At 41.5% G+C, this 18,046-nt stretch overlaps 1 protein-coding gene across 1 annotated transcript in view; it reads right to left on the reverse strand.

The window, feature by feature from the left end:
• fmn2b (formin 2b) overlaps positions 1-18,046 on the reverse strand; it is a 399,672-nt gene that overhangs the window by 296,129 nt on the left and 85,497 nt on the right. The window contains exon 5 of the mRNA XM_078557267.1: positions 978-2,689. Coding sequence (XP_078413393.1) covers positions 978-2,689 — 1,712 coding nt within the window. The remainder of the gene's footprint in view (positions 1-977; positions 2,690-18,046) is intronic.

Consider the following 18,046-nt stretch of genomic DNA (forward strand, 5'->3'; position numbering starts at 1 on the left):
AATTTAAAGCATTGATTAACCACGAGGTAAAGTAGTTGACACTGATGGATGAACAGGACTTGGTGCAAATTAAGGAATGGGCAGTTTTTGACTACCTCAAGTTAATGAAGGATAGAATGTGGAAGGCTGGTTAAGAGTGTGTTGCAATAATCAGGTGTAAAGCTAACAAAGGCATATTTGAGAGTTTCAGCAGCAGAAATTTAAACACATGCATGGATTTGTTTTCCTTCATTTCTAACAATATTATTTAGGTCACAAGGTGCAGCTTCAGAAAGCTGGTCAAATGGCTTCAGTACATTAAAAAAAGATTTTATGATGCTGAACAGCAGCATGTTAAGACTCAAATTTATACCCACAATTTCTCACAATGCTTCCCAATCCAAACCTATAGCTAGAACCTATGTAGGAGTGAAGAAACGCAGTCACCCTGAGCTAGTCTTGCACATCTTCTCCTGCAAAGACCTAAAAGGGTATTGGCAAAATTGTGGGACAAGGCATCAGTCTGCACCTTAGCTAGGTTATGAAGCCCAACATCACATACAAAATAAATCCTGTGTAAAACTAGAATGAACTTGCATTACTGGAGTGATAATTGATGACATTATATGATTATATTCTATTAAGTAACATTTAAACATTGCTGCATGGCTACCAAGGAATTTGTTCAACACATTTCCAGTCACGTTTGAAACTCTGGCACCACTTTCATTTGCATTTCCCAAAGAAGTGGTATTAACTGAGCAAAAATTCCAGAAATCTATAGTTGTTCAGAAGTTCAATAGGCATGACGACCAATTAAAATCCCACAAAGTGGAACAAATACATTTATATAATGTTGCTAGAGTCCAGATATTTGAGATATTTGAAATATCTCGAAAAGATTCCACGATATTTGAAATATCTCAGGAGGTTCATCCAGCAATGTTAGTAAAAGTAGTCACATTGTGCAGCTATAGACAACATAATCATCTTATCACCTTTTGTGACTTAGCTGAATTCTTGACCAATAGAGAGGTTTCATTGGACGGGATGGATCAACCGCAACTTTCCTTGGTAATTTGTCTTTAGTCATTCCCAATCCAAAAATTCCCGCTGGAAGAGGTGGTGGAAGGAAACCACAGCCTGGCAGAGGAAAGGGTTGTGCTTGCAGACTCTGACCTGCTAGGGGAGGTGGAGGGATTTCTGTCCCAGGTAGAAGAGAAGGGGGCAGCACAGAGCCGGGCAGAGGGGGAGGCGGAGGAGGGAGCAGAGAACCAGGCAAAGGGGGAGGGGGAGGGGGCAGAACAGAACCAGGCAGAGGGGGAGGGGGAGGGGGGAGCACAGAACCAGGCAGAGGGGGAGGGGGAGGAGGGGTGGGTAACGCAGAGCCGGGCAGAGGGGGAGGGGGAGGCGGGGTGGGTAACGCAGAGCCGGGCAGAGGGGGAGGGGGAGGCGGGGTGGGTAACGCAGAGCCGGGCAGAGGGGGAAGGGGAGGGGGTATGGGTAACGCAGAGCCGGGCAGAGGGGGAGGGGGAGGGGGAGTGGGAAGCACAGAGCCAGGCAGAGGGGGAGGGGGTATGGGTAACGCAGAGCTGGGCAGAGGGGGAGGGGGAGGGGGTATGGGTAACGCGGAGCCAGGCAGAGGGGGAGGAGGAGGGGGTATGGGTAACGCAGAGCCAGGCAGAGGGGGAGGGGGAGGGGGTATGGGTAACGCAGAGCCAGGCAGAGGGGGAGGGGGAGGGGGTATGGGTAACGCAGAGCCAGGCAGAGGGGGAGGGGGAGGGGGTATGGGTAACGCAGAGCCAGGCAGAGGGGGAGGAGGAGGAGGTACGGGTAACGCAGAGCCAGGCAGAGGGGGAGGAGGAGGAGGTACGGGTAACGCAGAGCCAGGCAGAGGGGGAGGGGGAGGGGGTATGGGTAACGCAGAGCCAGGCAGAGGGGGAGGGGGAGGGGGTATGGGTAACGCAGAGCCAGGCAGAGGAGGAGGGGGTGGAGGAGGTGGTGGCGTTGGGAATACAGAGCCAGGCAGAGGTGGAGGAGGTGGGGGAGGAGGGAGCAGTGTGCCAGGCAAAGGAGGTGGTGGAGGTGGAAGCTCACAACTGGACAATACGGGCAGATGTGTGATGTCAGCAGATGGTAGAGGGAGAGCTTCACTGTCAGCCAGAGACAAAGAGCCTTGATTGGATAAAAATTCTGGTGAAAATTCTTGTACGTTTTGATCCGATGTTGTAGACACAGAAAGGGGTACTTCACTTGAGTGAGCTGTCAACTTTTGTGACAAAGTACTATACGGATGCGTTGGAGTTTTTGGCTGTGATGAAGCTGCAGATACAGAATGATCCTGAGACAAAGAAACCCTGCAACTTGGAAGTGGAGGTTGTGACGACTGTCTATCAAATAAAGGCACTTGATCAGTTGTATATTCTTGTGTCGGGGAAGTCTGTACAGATTTAGCATCCACACAAGAAGTCTGTAAACTGTAAAGAAAAGTCTGCGCATCTGTTTGCAGATGAACATCAGAAGCAGCTTTTGAGATTACATCCTCACTACCAGATCCGTGGTCCTTTACAGTCCTCTCTTGGTCTAATAGGGCAGAATGCTTCTCCAGTTCAGCTATTTTGGTCCTTAGCTGTTCAATTGTTTGCTCAAGTTTCTGGATAACGGCAACCTGCTCTTCCTTCAACTCTGGTGGTTTTTCTTCATTATCTTTCTGGAAAGGAAGTTGCATCACCAGCATTAGATTTAATTTACATCACTAGCAATTTTCACAGCCCATAAATCATCAAAACTGAACACACTAAACAGAGGAACACAAGATTGAAACAAGAGTAGGCCATTCAGCCCCTCGAGCAGGTTCTGCAATTTAAGTAGATCATGGCTCATCTGCATCTCAAAGCCATTCGCCCACCTTTGCCTCAGACCCCTTAATGACCTTGTGTAATAAAATCAAAGTCTTCAAAACTTCAAACTCCGTATCCACAGCATTTGGGAAAGAAAATCTTAGGCATCACTACTTTGCCTGTGAAAAATACTTCCTGATTTTGTTCCTCAATAGCCTTGTTATGCTTCCTTGTACTAGATTCCACCACAAGAGCAAAGTTTCCCCATATTTGCCTAATCAAATCCCTTCATCATTTCGAACAATTAGGTTAGATCACTCCTTAACTGGCAAAACTTAAGGGACCACAGTAGCCAAGTTTCTGCAATGTTATCATTCATCCCTTTCAGTTTGGATATAATTCTGAAGAGTCAAAGTAATAACCAGCTCAATGTCAACATATCCTCAGAGATTTAGACCCCAGAACTGAATACTAGAATGCGAAGGCTATACACAACTGAAATATGACTTCCTCACTTTTGAACACCCAACTTCTTGATGTAAAGGCAAACATATCAACCTAGCTTTTAGTGATCTATGCAGGTGGACTTACATTTTTTTCTTCCTCCACAGCTCCTCATCTCTCACCATTCAGAATATTTTTGATTCATCTTTTAGATTCTTGGACTGTACATTTTCCCACATTGACCTCAATCTGCCAGTTTGGCCACTCATCTTTTCTTTTTGTAACTTCCTGCCACCATCTGCAGAACACATTTTGCCTTCCCACTTAATGTTGTTTGCAAGCATAGACATACAACTCTATTTCTTTATCCATGATGTTAATAGATACAGCAAAAGGTTGAGGCCCCAATACAGAATATAGGCCCCAACACAGAATATAGGCCCCAACACTACTACACACATCCCACCACAGAATGGTTACTTTATTCCTACTCTCCACCTTTTGCCCCCCAACCCATTACCAACTTGGTTCACAAAGTTACTTCCAGTTCTGTATACATTCATTTTGCTTTTAATCCCATGTAGAACTTATACACCTTCTGGAAATCCATACAGACAACATCCTTAAGCACTCATCTATCCACTATATGTGGCCTCTTTAAATAAAAAAATCACCTAGATGACTTACCCTATTCTTCACAAATCCACAATAACTGTCTATAATTAACTCATATGTCCAAGTGTTTTGTTACTGCCTCCAAAGATAGATTGTCACTGCCAAAAGCTCATGGATCTGTAGTTTAAACAGGTTTCTCCCTCTCTCCCTTCTTAAACAATGGAATAACATTTGCAATTTTCCATTCTTTTAATCCCCTGGGGTGAAAACCACCAGTTCCTGGAGATTTGTCTGTTTTAAGCCCTATTATTTTCTCCAGTTATCTTCATAAACCCAGTAAGCTCCATCTCTTAACATAGTTTCAGGTTCCTTGTATCATTGTTATTTTATCCTCTTCCTCAACTATGAAGCCTTATGTAACAAGATTACCATTTCATTTTATTCCACGATAGTGCTGTCTACATCAGTTTCCAATGGACCCGTATTCTCCTTTAGCATCATCTCTATTAAAAACTACTGCTGCTAGCTTTTAATATCCCTTGCAAAATTTTTCAACTTCCCTGTCTCTATTTCCTTTCTATCCTTTTGTTACTTTCTCAAACTCTTTGTTCACTTGATTTCTGTTTTCCATTGTATTTGTGCAAATCTTTTCTTTTAGCTTATATCGCATCTTACCTCATTTGTTGACCATGTTTGCTTACTCTACAAGTGGAGCTTTTTTTTCTTTTAGGCATATATAATGGTTTTATGTTGTACCAAATAATTATTTGAATACTGCCCACCGTCTGCCTGTAAGTTTACCCATTAACAGTTCTGCCCAGTTTATCATGGTCAGTTCATTCCTCATCCATTCAAAGTTTGCCTTGCTTAAATTTAAAACTTTAGTTTGGGACTTTCTATTCTCCTTCTCAAACTAAATGAGCTTCAACCATAGTATGGTTACTATTTGAGTAATGCTTCCTTACCATCAGATCAGTACAGAATTCAGGCTTGCTACTCATCACTAAATACTGTCTGGTCTGTTCCCTTGTCAGCCAGTTCTAAGGCATATTGCTCTGGATAACTATCCCAAGTACATTATAGACATACATTGCCTTTTACTACTTGGGCTGCTTTTCTCTCAGTCTGAGAGGAAATTTAAAATTTTCTATAATATGCAACTTGTTTTTGCATCAGTTGTGCATTTAACGTTTCTAAATTTATCCTTGGAATGCAGAAGACATTTATTGTCCACCCATAGGTCATTACGCAAGAGCCAATGTAGAATCGCCTGGCCACAGTGACTATTTTTTTTCTTTATTCTTTCATGGGATGTGGGCATCACTGACAAGGACAGCATTTGTTGCCCATCCTTAATTGCCCTTGAACTGAGTGCTTTGCTGGAGGGCAGTTAAGAGTTAACCACATTGCTGTGGGTCTGGAGTCACATGTAGGCCAGACCAAGTAATGATGGCAGATTTCCTTCCCTAAAGGACATCAGTGAGCCAGATGGGTTTTTACGGCAATCAATGATAGTTTCATGGTCACCATTAGTGAGATTAGCTTTATATTCCAGGTTTATTAATTGAATTCAAACTCCTCCATGGTGGGATTTGAACCAACATCCTCAAGGCATTTGTCTGGGCCTCTGGACTACTAGTCCAGTGACTTACAAAAATGCCACCATCTTCCAATCTATTTGATAAATAATATCCTGGGAGCTTTAAGAGTTAATGTGGAACTGGAGTCATATATAGGCTAGGCAACCAGAGGACCTGAGTGAACTAGTGGGTATTTGTAACAAAGCACACTTCCCATGGTAGCCCAGAAACAAAATGGACTTATTTTTTAAATTAAGCTTCACAATTTACAACTTTTGGGTTTCCATCCAGTACCATAACCACCCAAACAGCTTGCATTTTAAAAATGCAACATTTTATTTTTTAATGAAAAGTCCTGCAGAATTTTTGTAAAAAAGTTAAAATTTCAATAGCTGAAGTAACCCAAGACATCAAGTGGACCTAGATTTTGTTCGATTGTTTTAAAAGGACTCTCCATGCCCTTATAGAATTCTAGAATGTCGAACCAGCCAATTCTATTCCATATTTTTCTGGACCTCAAATGTTCTGAAATTTTTACAAGTGCCCATTTCAATATTTTCCTCCTGCTTCAATTGTTTGGCATAATGCTTGGGATTGCATTTTACTTTCTATCCAAACCTTGCTTTCTTGCTCATCATTTAGAGGAAGTTACAATTGAATGTCAAAGCATCCAACTTGCATTATATTTGTCAAAGTTCAGTATAGCCATGCCTTGTTTTGGCAAAATAAAGTCAGCAGCATATTATTATGGGCAATGAAGTGGAATCTAAAAGTAATTTATGAGCACCGATTCATTAATCCCCCTGCCCCAGAGGAAACCGTTTTAAATTTAAACAGAATGCACTGACCATGCTTCACATACAGAGAGCTAGTGTTTCCACTTTGGGCACAATTGGCGTTTTGGACATAAATTGTACTGAAAATCATGCAAGTTTTGAGAAGGTCTCTCCTCCACTCCCCCACCACCTTGATCATAGAAATTTACTGCAAGTAAGGACACCATTTGGTCCATCATGTCTGTGCCAGCCTCCAAGTAGTCATTCAGTCTTATCCCAATTTCCAGTTCTTGGTCCTCATCAGTTATGGCATTTTAAGTGCATATCCAAATACCCTTTTACTTTCTACCATCCTTTCAGGCAGTGAGGTCTAGATACCAACCACCCTCTGGATAAAAAAAATTCCTTTCTTATGTCCTCTAAACCTCCTACCCCTTATCCTAAATCGATGTCCACTGGTTAGGAACCCCTCAGCCAAGGGGGATAGGGTCTTCCTATTCACTCTAGCTAGATTTCAATTTTATGCACTTCAATTAGGTCTCCTCTCAGCTGCCTCAATTCTGAAGAGAGCAACCCTAGCCTATCTATTTTTTTCCTCAATTAAAATTCTCTAGTCCAGCAAACATACTGGTAAATCTCCTCTGTGCATTCTCTAGTGCAATCCCATTATTCCTATTGCGTACTGACCAGAATGGAACGCAGTACTCCAGCTGTGGTGTAACTAGTGCTTTATAGAGTTGCAGTACCACTTCCCAACTCATTTGTTCTATGCATGGGCTAATCAAGAAAAGTATCCCATTTGTCATCTTCACCATCTTCTCTACCTTTCCAGCCACCTCTAAAGGATCTGTGGACATGTACCCCAAGGCCCCTCTGCTCATCTACACTTCAGTATCCTAACATTGATTGTAAATTCCCTTGCCTTGATAAGCCTTTCCTACATACATTACATCATTTCTCAGGATTGAACGCCATTAGCTACTGTTCTACTCACTACTAGTCCATTGATAACTTCCTTTCTTCTTCATCATCATCATCAACCACACAGCCAAATCTTGTATCATCTGCAAACATCTTAATCATACCCTCTACATTCACATCCAAATCATTGGTATATACCACAAAATACAAGGGACCCAATACTGAGCCCCACTGGAAACAGCCTTGTAGTCATAAAAACACCCATTGACAATTCCCCTTAGCTTCTTTCAGTTTCCACTCAAATGTATTTGCATTTCAGCTGTCAAATCATTTATGAACCAATGAAATCAGATAGCATTTTAGAATGTATTTTTTAAATTGCTTTAAAAAATTCTTCGATTTATTGGTAACTTGGTGCGACTTAACAAACACAATCAAATGCTTTGTCATAGACTATGAAGTATATATAAATGTTGTTTACGTCTATATATCTATCGAAGATTGTTCTGAGGTTAAACATTCCCTCTCTTGTTTCTGCTCCAGGTCTACATCCAGACTGTGTTTCACCAATTTTTGCTTCAAATATATTATTTCTTTCTATTATGATTTTCAAGATCACTTTAATAAGGTGACTCATTAAAATTATAGTTCTAAAATGATTGCACTCCATTGCTTTAGGTTTCTTAGGTAACTTAAATAATGAATGTCTCAAGTCACTTGGAATGTATCCTTTGGTATATATTTGATCACAAATTTCTGTTATCACTTCTAATTCTGTTTCTCCAAGGGCCTTCAGATGTTCTGTTGTTACTTCATCTATGCCTGGAGCTTTTCCTGCACTCACCAATTTCAAAGCATTCTTCATAATGTTTGGTCTTTCATTTGTCTCCATATCTTGAGGACTCCCTTGAGGATCACTGTACAATTCACTTATATATTCTGTCCATCTTTTTGCTGCTGTATCGCTTTAAAACAACATTTTACCATCTTTGTCTTTTATGTATCCACTACCTGTCATTATCCTTTTCTGTTTATCCGTCCAAAGATTTCACCTCCTGGTGCATAACTCTCAAATTTCCGGCTCCAATACTTCATCATACATCCTGTTATGCCACTTCTCTTTAGCTGCCTGCATGTATTTTTATTCAATCATGTTTATCATCAAAAGTTAACAGAGGTGTTGCTGAAATGCGACATTAACAGTAAACATGAGAGATTCATCCAGAGCCTATATTGGGATCAAATAGTGAGCATCAGGCTAGAACATGGACAATTAGACATGTTTCAGGTGAAGAGAGGAGTATGACAAGGTTGTGTATTGTCGCCAAAACCATTCAATCTGCATGCAGAACAAATATTCAGAGATGTACTTCCAGGGTAAAGATTGGAGGCATGAACATAAACTTATGGTGTGCAGACAGCACAAGTGGTACTTTCAGAATAATATCATAGATCAAATAAAATCTAGAAGTTTAGAATGTGGATTGAGTATGAACACCAAAAAGACACAAACAAATGGTAGTTAGAAAGAATACATTGTATGAAACTAGAGTGAAGATTGAAGTAGATGGTGTCACACAGGAACAAGTACAGAAGTTTATTTACTTGGGACAAATGATAACAGTAGATGGTAGATGTGATGCCGAAGTCAGAAGCAGCATAGAGACAGCCAGAAGTAATTTTATGAAGATGAAGGATATCTTAACAACAAGAAAACTCAAGGTTGTAAAAAGGGAAAAAAAAATCATAAGATGCTACTTTCTATCCACTTTCCTGTCTGCCTCAGAGAGCTGGACAATAAGTGAAGATCTGTGGAAGAAAATAGAGCCCGTTGAAACGTGATAAGACAGATGCTTAAAATTCCATAAACAGACCATAAGACAAATGAAAAGGTGCTTGAAATTGCAAGAGCAAAATAAAAACTGTAAAAAGTGACATCCGGAAAAGAACACATCAGTAATTCAGCCATTTGGTCCGAGCTGAAAAACTCCAGAGATCTCTTTTAGAGGGCAAAGTGGAGGGCAGCAGAAAGAGGGGTTGTCCTTGACGTAGTTGGATGATAATGTCACAGAGTGGTTGCAGATGAGCTGCAGCGGGTGTGTGAGGATGGTGCAAGGCAGACGAGCGTGACACCACAACAAATCTCCTGGTCAGAGTAGCTACAAGCAACAGCAGATGCAGTTTGATTGATGCAGCTGAAAATGAGTTTATCACAAAACTAAGCATTCAACCAGCGTCTAGTTCAGCACCTAAGGAACCAGATGTTAAATGACGGAAAATAACTTAAAAACTCCACAGAGCCATTTGATAGTTATATTGGTGTACAGTAGTCAGTTTGTTACTAAATTGAAATATATTCAAGAGCTTTTAAAATGTGCCTATTATTATCCTTGCACCTAAGCAAAAAAACAAACAAACATTTTGGAGCCTTCTTGAAAGCCTATTAAGCCAATTTGTGCAAACGCGCAGAACATCACTCAATTCATTCCGAGGTCATGACTAGTTTTGTGGCAGGGTCAGCTTTAGCACAAGCTTTTTAAAAACTGGCACAAATGATCGCAGGAGTTCAAGTTGCGCTGTTCATTATTTGCGGCTAAATTTCTGACCTTTTGCATTGGTTTTGGTGATTTTAGGTGAGCCGCGCTGATTAAACAGTTGAACAAAATGGAAACTGTAATTCTTAAGTGCAACCTTTCTCAGCATGACAGTGTATTCAAATTATTTACTTTTCAAAATAAATGCTTTACAAATTTGGAAAGGTGGGGGTGGGTGGGGGGAGGTGGGGAGAAAGGAAATGAATTTCAAATGTCAGGCTGCAGGATTGTGCCGCTGCAGAGGGACCATGGTTAAAATAAATGCTACAAACACTCTTTTTGAGTTATTAAAAAAAAAATAGCTGTCGCAGAATTAAATTTCCAGGACAGCAGAACTAGGAAAAATGAATCACAAGTCAGATGGGGTGTCAGAACTGACATGTTTGGAGAAGTTTGTTTGCACATTTCCGTGTGTGCTGCCACTTATCCCAGTTGTGGTTATTTGTTTCGAGTTTAGCAGAGGCAGATACTAGGAAAAGTCCCACAAAATTTCATTTCCTGGGATCAAAATTAACAAGGAAAAATCCCTTGGTCAGGGTCAGATTGAACAAAAGCAAGAAGGCGGTCTGAGTTGCAAATCAAAATACATCAATCTGTTTTTCCCAGCTAGATGGAAACCTAAAAGAAATAAAACAGAAAAAAAAGTAACATTTTGACTACTGTTTGAGATAGCAGCGTCTATCGTACGTTACTTTGTTTTATAGGGCAAGTTATAGAGAAAAATCAACAGTTATCACTATTGTTCAGTCACATGAATGATTCAAAATAAACCAGCTTCTGGGTGTGTCACTGAGCTCATCTTCCTGAGTGTTCATTGGTCCCATCTACTGAAACGTTGCTAGAACACACAAGATGTAGTTCTTTAAAACATGCACGTCATATATCAAAGGGGAGGCATTGTTACACCTTCTGGGTTACACTGTTGCACAAGTAGATATCAGGCAGTAGGCAGCGATTCCAGAATGGAAGGGGTGGGTGGATACATCATCTCAATGTTATTTACAGTACAAAAACAGGCCATTAAATCCAGAAGTCCATACCGGTGTTTATGTTCCATACGAGCATCCTCCCAACTTGCAATTATGATTGGTTGGTTGTCATGGATGAGCCAGAACCTTTTCCAACTTAATGCTAGCAATAGTGATGCTGTTCTGAACCAGATGGTGCACAACCTTGATGACTTATTTCACCTCAAACTGAACTACAGACAACCCACATTAACCATCACCAAGGCTGCTCATTTTCATCTTGTAAAATCCGCCCTTATCTCATCCTTTCAAACTTTTATCCACGCATTAGTTACCTGAAGCCTCAAGTGCACCCACACACACACTTTCCAATATGAACCGCAATTCAACCAAAAAGATTTGTTCCTCTCAATAGTCTGCCATAACTCATTTATCTGTATGTTCTATCCTCATCAATTGCCACTGAATCTTCCTTAAAGCATTGATTTTTAAATTCTTACGCTAGTTTAAGAATCCTTTTATAGTAGTCTACAGCACCCAAGGGAGAAACTTAATCCAGCCCATGGCAGTGGGAAATATGGCAGCCAAGCTCCCTTAATCGTGGGAAAGGCAGTGTGCCAGTGATCTGGCAACAGGTAAGTGGCACATGGGGGAAAACTCACCCACTCATCATGGGATGGCAATTAGGCTCATTAATGAGCCAATTTACACCAATTATCCCTGAGTCCACTGGAATTTAGTGGTGGCCCAGGGATTAAATGAGAGTCATACGGCTTTCCCGTGCCTTCCAAAAGCCATGCCCAGCAAACCCCGTCAGTTTTAATAGCAGCTTAGCAGGATGGTACCTCATTGTCAAGCACTCAGCCATTGAGGGGCCCAGGATCTGGAAAGGAGGGCTGCTGAAAGTTGACTCTTGCTGTCGACACCCCTAACACTTCCCTCTCCTGTGACCCTCTCTACACAACCTCCATTCTGTCCTCTCTCATCTGATTCCAAGGGTCCAGTAATGCTCTCTGATGTGATGGAAAGGGTCATCAACAGTGCTATCAAGTGGTATTCGCTTGCCAATAGCCTGCTCACTGACGCTCAGTTTGTGTTCCACCAGGGTCACTCAGCTCCTGACTGCATTACAGCCTTGGTTCAAACATGGACAAAAGAACTGAACTCCCGAGGTGAGGTGAGAGTCACTGCCCTTGACATCAAAGCTTCACTTGACTGAATGTGGCACCAAAGCACCCTAGCAAAACTGGAGTCAATGGGAATCGGGGAAAACTCTTTGCTGGTTGGAGCCATACCTAGCATCAAGGAAGATGGTTGTGGCTGTTGGACGTCAATCATCTCAGTTCCAGGACATCACTGCAGGAGTTCCTCAGGGTAGTGTCCTCAGCCCAACCATCTTCAGCTGCTTCATCAATAACCTTCCCTCCATCATAAGGTGAGAAGTGGGGATGTTCGCTGACAATTGCAGATGTTCAGCACCATTCATGGCTCCTCAGACACTGAAGCAGTCCGTGTCCAAATGCAGCAAGACCTGGACAACATCCAGGCTTGGCTGACAAGTGGCAAGTAACATTCATGCCACACAAGTGCCAGGCAATGACCATCTCCAACAAGATAGAATCTAATCATCGCCTCTTGACATTCAATGGCATTGCCATCGCTGAATCCCCCACTATCAACATCCTATGGGTTAACATTGACCAGGAACTGAACTGGACTAACCATATAAATACTATGGCTACAAGAGCAGATCAAAGGCTAGGAATCCTGTAGCAGGTAACTCACCTCCTGACTCCCCAAAGCTTGTCCACAATCTACAAGGTGCAAGTCAGGAATATGATGGAATACTCTTCACTTGCCTGGGTGAGTTCAGCTCCAGCAACTCTCAAAAAGCTTGACACCATCCAGGCCAATGCAAACCGCTTGATTGGTACCCTATACACAAACAAACATTCAGTCCCTCCCCACCACCAATGCACTGTAGCAGCAGTGTGTACCACTTACAAGATGCACTGCAGCAACTCACCAAAGCTCCTTCAACAGCATCTTCCTTATCCTTGACTGCTACCATCTAGAAGGACAAGGGCAGCAGTCACATGGGAACACCACCATCTGAAAACTCCCCTCCAAGACTCTCCTCATTGTGACTTGGAAACCTTCACTGTCACTGGGTCAAAATCCTGGAACTCCCTCTCTAACAGCACTGTGGGTGTACCCACACCACACGGACTGCTGTGGTTCAAAGTGGCAGCTCACCACCACCTCAAGGGCAATTATGGATGTGCAATAAATACTGGCCTAGCTAGTGATGCCCACATCCCATAAATGAATTTAAAAAAAGTCCCTGCTGCACTACCAGCAGCAGGCACCGCTCCATGTAGCACTGCCGGTAACGGAGAGTTGCTGACCTCCAGCTGGTCAGCAGCTCTAGATGGGTGGGATTTCCAACACCAGTTTTCTAAATCCTGGGGAAGGTGTGACGCTGGCCAGTTAAGTGCCCAAGACGCACTTAACTTGGTCAGGCCAACCCCACGGACGCAGGTTTCCCAATGGTTCTCAGGAACATTAAATTCTGGCCCTTGCTTCTCACTTTGGCCTCTTGCACATCTCCCTGCCCACTCTACTATTCATAACCAAGTCTTCATGCAGGCATCTTGACTCTATGCTCAAACTCAACTGAAAAGTTCCCTAGCCTTGCTACTTCTCTGTACATCAAATTCCTCTTGCTCAAACCCATTACATTGCCATACCTGTGATCACCCCCCTCAACTGCTTGGAATCGGTCTCTACTCTTGTGAAGTGCCTTGGGATGTTGACTATGTTAAGGGTGCTACATAAATGCAATAGATATCCTTTTTTTCCCTCATTGTATTTTTTATAATTGTGAATGTTCAAGTCTTATACAAAATTAGCAAAAGATTGCTAATCATCACCTTAAATAGTTCAAGAACATTGTGAATTAAAAGCAAACATGCATTAAAGTAATAAGCTCTGGTATTGTAGGTAGCAGTGCTTTGAAAGTCCGAATCAGGGTTACTTCTACTGCTCGGGATTCTGGGATTTCTATTGTGGCTTTCAGAATTATGTTCGACAATTTTATCCGTTCATCATTGGGCTCAATAGTTCATGCAGCTGAACATTTTTAAAAATTCATTCACGGGATGTGGGTGTTACTGGCTGGGCCAACATTTATTGTCATCTCTAGTTGCCCTTGAAAAGGTGGTGAGCTGCCTTCTTGAACCATTGCAGTCCACATGGTGTAGGTACACCCATAGTGCTGGCAGGGAGGGGGTTCCAGGATCTTGACTCAGCTACAGTGAAGGAACAGCAATATATTTTCAAATCAGGGTGGCAAGTGGCTTGGAGGGGATCTTGCAAATGCTAGCCTTCCCATGTGTCTGCTGCCCTTGTCCTTCTAGATGGTAGAAGTCATGGGTCCAGAAGGTGCTGTCTAAGGAGCCTTAGTGAGTTTCTGCAATACATCTTATAGATGGTACACACTGCTGCTACTGTGTGTCGGTGGCGGAGGGAGTGAATGTTTGTGGATGGGGTGTCAATCAAGTGGGCTGCAATTCAAATTTTTCTTTTACATTTTGTGATTTCATCCATTTTTCCACGACAAAGACACATTATTGACCTTGCCAATCATACTATTTTATGGTGGACAAGTTTTCCTCAAAACTGTTGTTACACTAAAGTTTATACACAAAAACTCCCTGATATCTGGAGTATCACAACTGGCATCAGAATACAACAAAAGTGGAATGATACAAAAGTCCCTGAATTTTATTACTGAACATCAATCTTGATCACATTTAATCTGCCAACTAATGTCCTCCAGCAGAACTACAGAAAATTATATTCCCCATACCAACCAACCGTAATCTACTAATTGTATCAATGCCATTGCTATTGAATGGCAGCTTCCAAATATTTGAACTTTTCTTCAATTCTAAAAGATGTTACTGGCAAGAGGGAAGCATTGAATTGCATCAGCTTTTCATTTATCACCTACTTCTGAAATCTGCCCTGTACAAATAAATATCTAGAATTGACTCATTGTCTGAAACAGCACGGTGACATAGCTTTCATTATTCTTTCACTCAATTCTTACGCTGAACAGTTAAAACTGGGTCTTTTCTTCCATCATCTTATACTTGGCTATCAGAGACAATAATGGCAAAAATAAGATAAACTTGACAAACAAGAAAATAACTTAAAAGCAAAACCTTGCTGATGCTGGAGACTTGAAATACAAACACAAAATGCTGGAAAAAACTCAGCAGGCCTGGCAGCATCTGTGAAGAGAGAAACAGGGTTAATGTTTCGAGTTCAATATGACTCGGAGCTCTGAAAAGGAGTCATATTGGATTCAAAACATTAAATCTGTTTCTTTCTCCACAGATGCTGCCAAGGCTTGTGGAGAAAGAATGGGAGCTTTCTACTTTTATAGAAAAACTTACCCAGTTGAGTACTAGCTTAAAAGCTTGTTCCCATTATTGCAGCCAGCAATCAGAACAATTTGTAAGACTCTACCCTGTAAGTCATGGAAAAATGATCTCCGATGTGATCCTTGAGGCAAAAAGGTGCAGACCGGTCAATGCAAATATAGGAAGCATATATAGAGTTGAAAACGAGAGAGACAATTTTCTCCAAATGGATTCTGATAAAGTAATTCAAGCACTTAAACAAGTTTTCTGCCTCTCACTACCTGTCTGATACTTTACTCAGTACTTGATGGACCACAACACTGGGAAAGCATCAAATGACGGTCAGTTGCAGGTTATTTAATGTATGGAATTGTTAGAAACCTAAAATGTAACAATATGATACACAATATTACTTTTTAAGGGAGTGGCAGAAGGTAAGGGATTGATTATTTAAGACAACTAAATCGACATCATTGTAAAATTTAGTTTTGTTAAGGTGAACAACCCTGACACTTCACTCTACCACCATTTAAAAGTATTTACATTCAAGATTTATTACATTCAGTACCTGCTTTAGAGGAGTGGCGTTGGGGGAATAGGGAAGGTGGAGGTGGTGAAAGGGGAGGTGTATATGCAGCATGTGTAGCCACATGGAGAGCAGCAAGTTTTGGTGTACAAGTACTATATTTGCCAGGCTGCAAGACCCGCCGGGCCGCAAAATGCACCGGAATATTAACAAGAAAAATTTGGGGGAAAATATTTTAGAGCATATAGGTATTTATTAATATTTGCAACACTAAACAAAACTAACAATGCAGCACAAAGTTTTACTAATCGTAGAAGGCCAAAAATTCCTCTTCACTGCTATTATATGAACTGCCACTTTCTTCAAATAGCACATCATCTGCACTGCCATCTAGGACATTTCTGATACCGCATCTCTTGGACCGCTTCATAATTGTCTCCTGTTTTACTAATCACCATGAATTTCTCACTCACTTGTGTACCTGTGAAATGGTGGACTGTTTTATTCGCCCAGTTGGTGTCAAGTTGTGACTTGGAGCTTCTATAGGTCCAGTCAGTTCACAAAAAATGCTTTCCATGGCTGGTTTATGCAAATGTCTAGAGGCTATAACTGGCACACAAGTCCACCTGGAATCGCAGCTTGCTGCATCTTCAAGTCCTTCACCCTCCTTTTTTTGCAGCCTCGGTTATACTGATCACACACGAATAGGGCTGGCCAGGTATTTTACTGATATTGTTTTAGTGCCTTTAATGTCCATAGTTTGGTTCAAGAGAACATCAAAGTTCAAGGGAACTTCATCTATATTGTCTATTTGCCCAAGTTCAAAACACATTTTGTTTTGCTCTTGCATTTATCATGAACCTGTGAAATTCAAATATCTTGGTTTTGTATTCAGCCAGTATCTTCTGTGCTATCCTGGTTTTAGGACACATACTCAAGCCTTGGCCTTTATATAAATCTGTAGCACCAAGATATTGCCTCATCAAAACCTTGGTGTTACAGATGCCACTTGCTATCACTACTCTTCTTGCTTCACATATAATCATTTTGGTACATATAGAAATTCCATTTGCCTATGGTCTATTATCAAATTTTTCACCTCCTCTTCTAACTATATATGGTAATTTTGCAGCATGCCCATAAGAAGCGTGCTTGACTGTTTTTATTTTCACAACTTTTTCCTCTTACTTGTTTCATTCCTGTATCATTTTCTTGGTTGGAGAGCCAAAACGCCTTTCAGCCACTATTCCCAGGCTCTTTGCTATACCTTAACACTTCCAGTTTGAGTCCTATGTTATATAAACATCATTTTTGTCTTGACTACCGCTCCACTCTAGGATAGAAAATTACTTCTGCTGTTTAATTTTTTGGTGCAAACTCGATCTGCCTCAAGGTCTCTGACCAAGGTCACGTTTAGCTGACTGCTAAACCTCCATGTTTAATTGTTTGACTTCTGCCTAGAATTCTTGGAATGAAGCTCAACTTGCCCATGACCAACACCTTATTCAAAACTCCCATTTCTCAATTCTTTTGGAAAGGCATCTTGATTCACATGGAATAATTTTTCCCAGCTTCTTAGCTGCCAACCATCTAATTGAGCTCTGTACACCATGCACACCACCCAGGCATTTTCCTACTGGACCTCACTTCTGCAGTTTAGTGATGCGAATTGCTTTTGACAAGCAGAGTCTCAGTTTTTCCAAGTCATCCAATAGCTTGCTTCGATTCCCTCCCAGTCATTATACCACATATGTGGACAGCGTAATGTGCAAATCAATCACTGCACCCTCTTTGGCCAATCATGTGTCAGGCAGTAATCCAAGGTGTTATATAACATTTTCTCTTTCATGAAATGTCAGAGCAGAAACAATAGCTTTTAACTCACTTTTGCACTACAAATATTCCATGTACTTAGCATACCAAAGAGTGCTATTAAATTACAGAGCAAGGGGGAAAAGTCAAGAGTCTAGACTCCTGGGTGAAAGATTTGGCTCCTCTTCGAGAAACCAAGATTCCCCTAAAGTATTAAGCCATAATGATTAAGCATCACAATCTTCAAAGAGAAGGAGGAATGAATGTAGTGGCACAGGTTCAGTGTAAGAACCCCTGGTGTATTGTTACAAATGCAATAAAATCTGTCTTCACTTTGGCTGGCAGATGTAAGAATGTATTATTTTATCGTCACGCTATAACTCAGTTTCCTTCTTTAACCAAAAGACTGCATTTCAAACAAAAGAAAAAGTCATCCTTTCCTGAAATATGGTATGAGTAGTCGAAAAGCAGCCAGCACATAAACTGATCTTTAACTCGAAGTTGGCATTATACTGGAGACATTGGTCTCAGACCAGTATCTGGTGGCTGCGCAGTGCAATA

The sequence above is a fragment of the Cetorhinus maximus genome, chromosome 14 (assembly GCF_964194155.1).
Source record: "Cetorhinus maximus chromosome 14, sCetMax3.hap1.1, whole genome shotgun sequence".
NCBI lineage: Eukaryota > Metazoa > Chordata > Chondrichthyes > Lamniformes > Cetorhinidae > Cetorhinus > Cetorhinus maximus.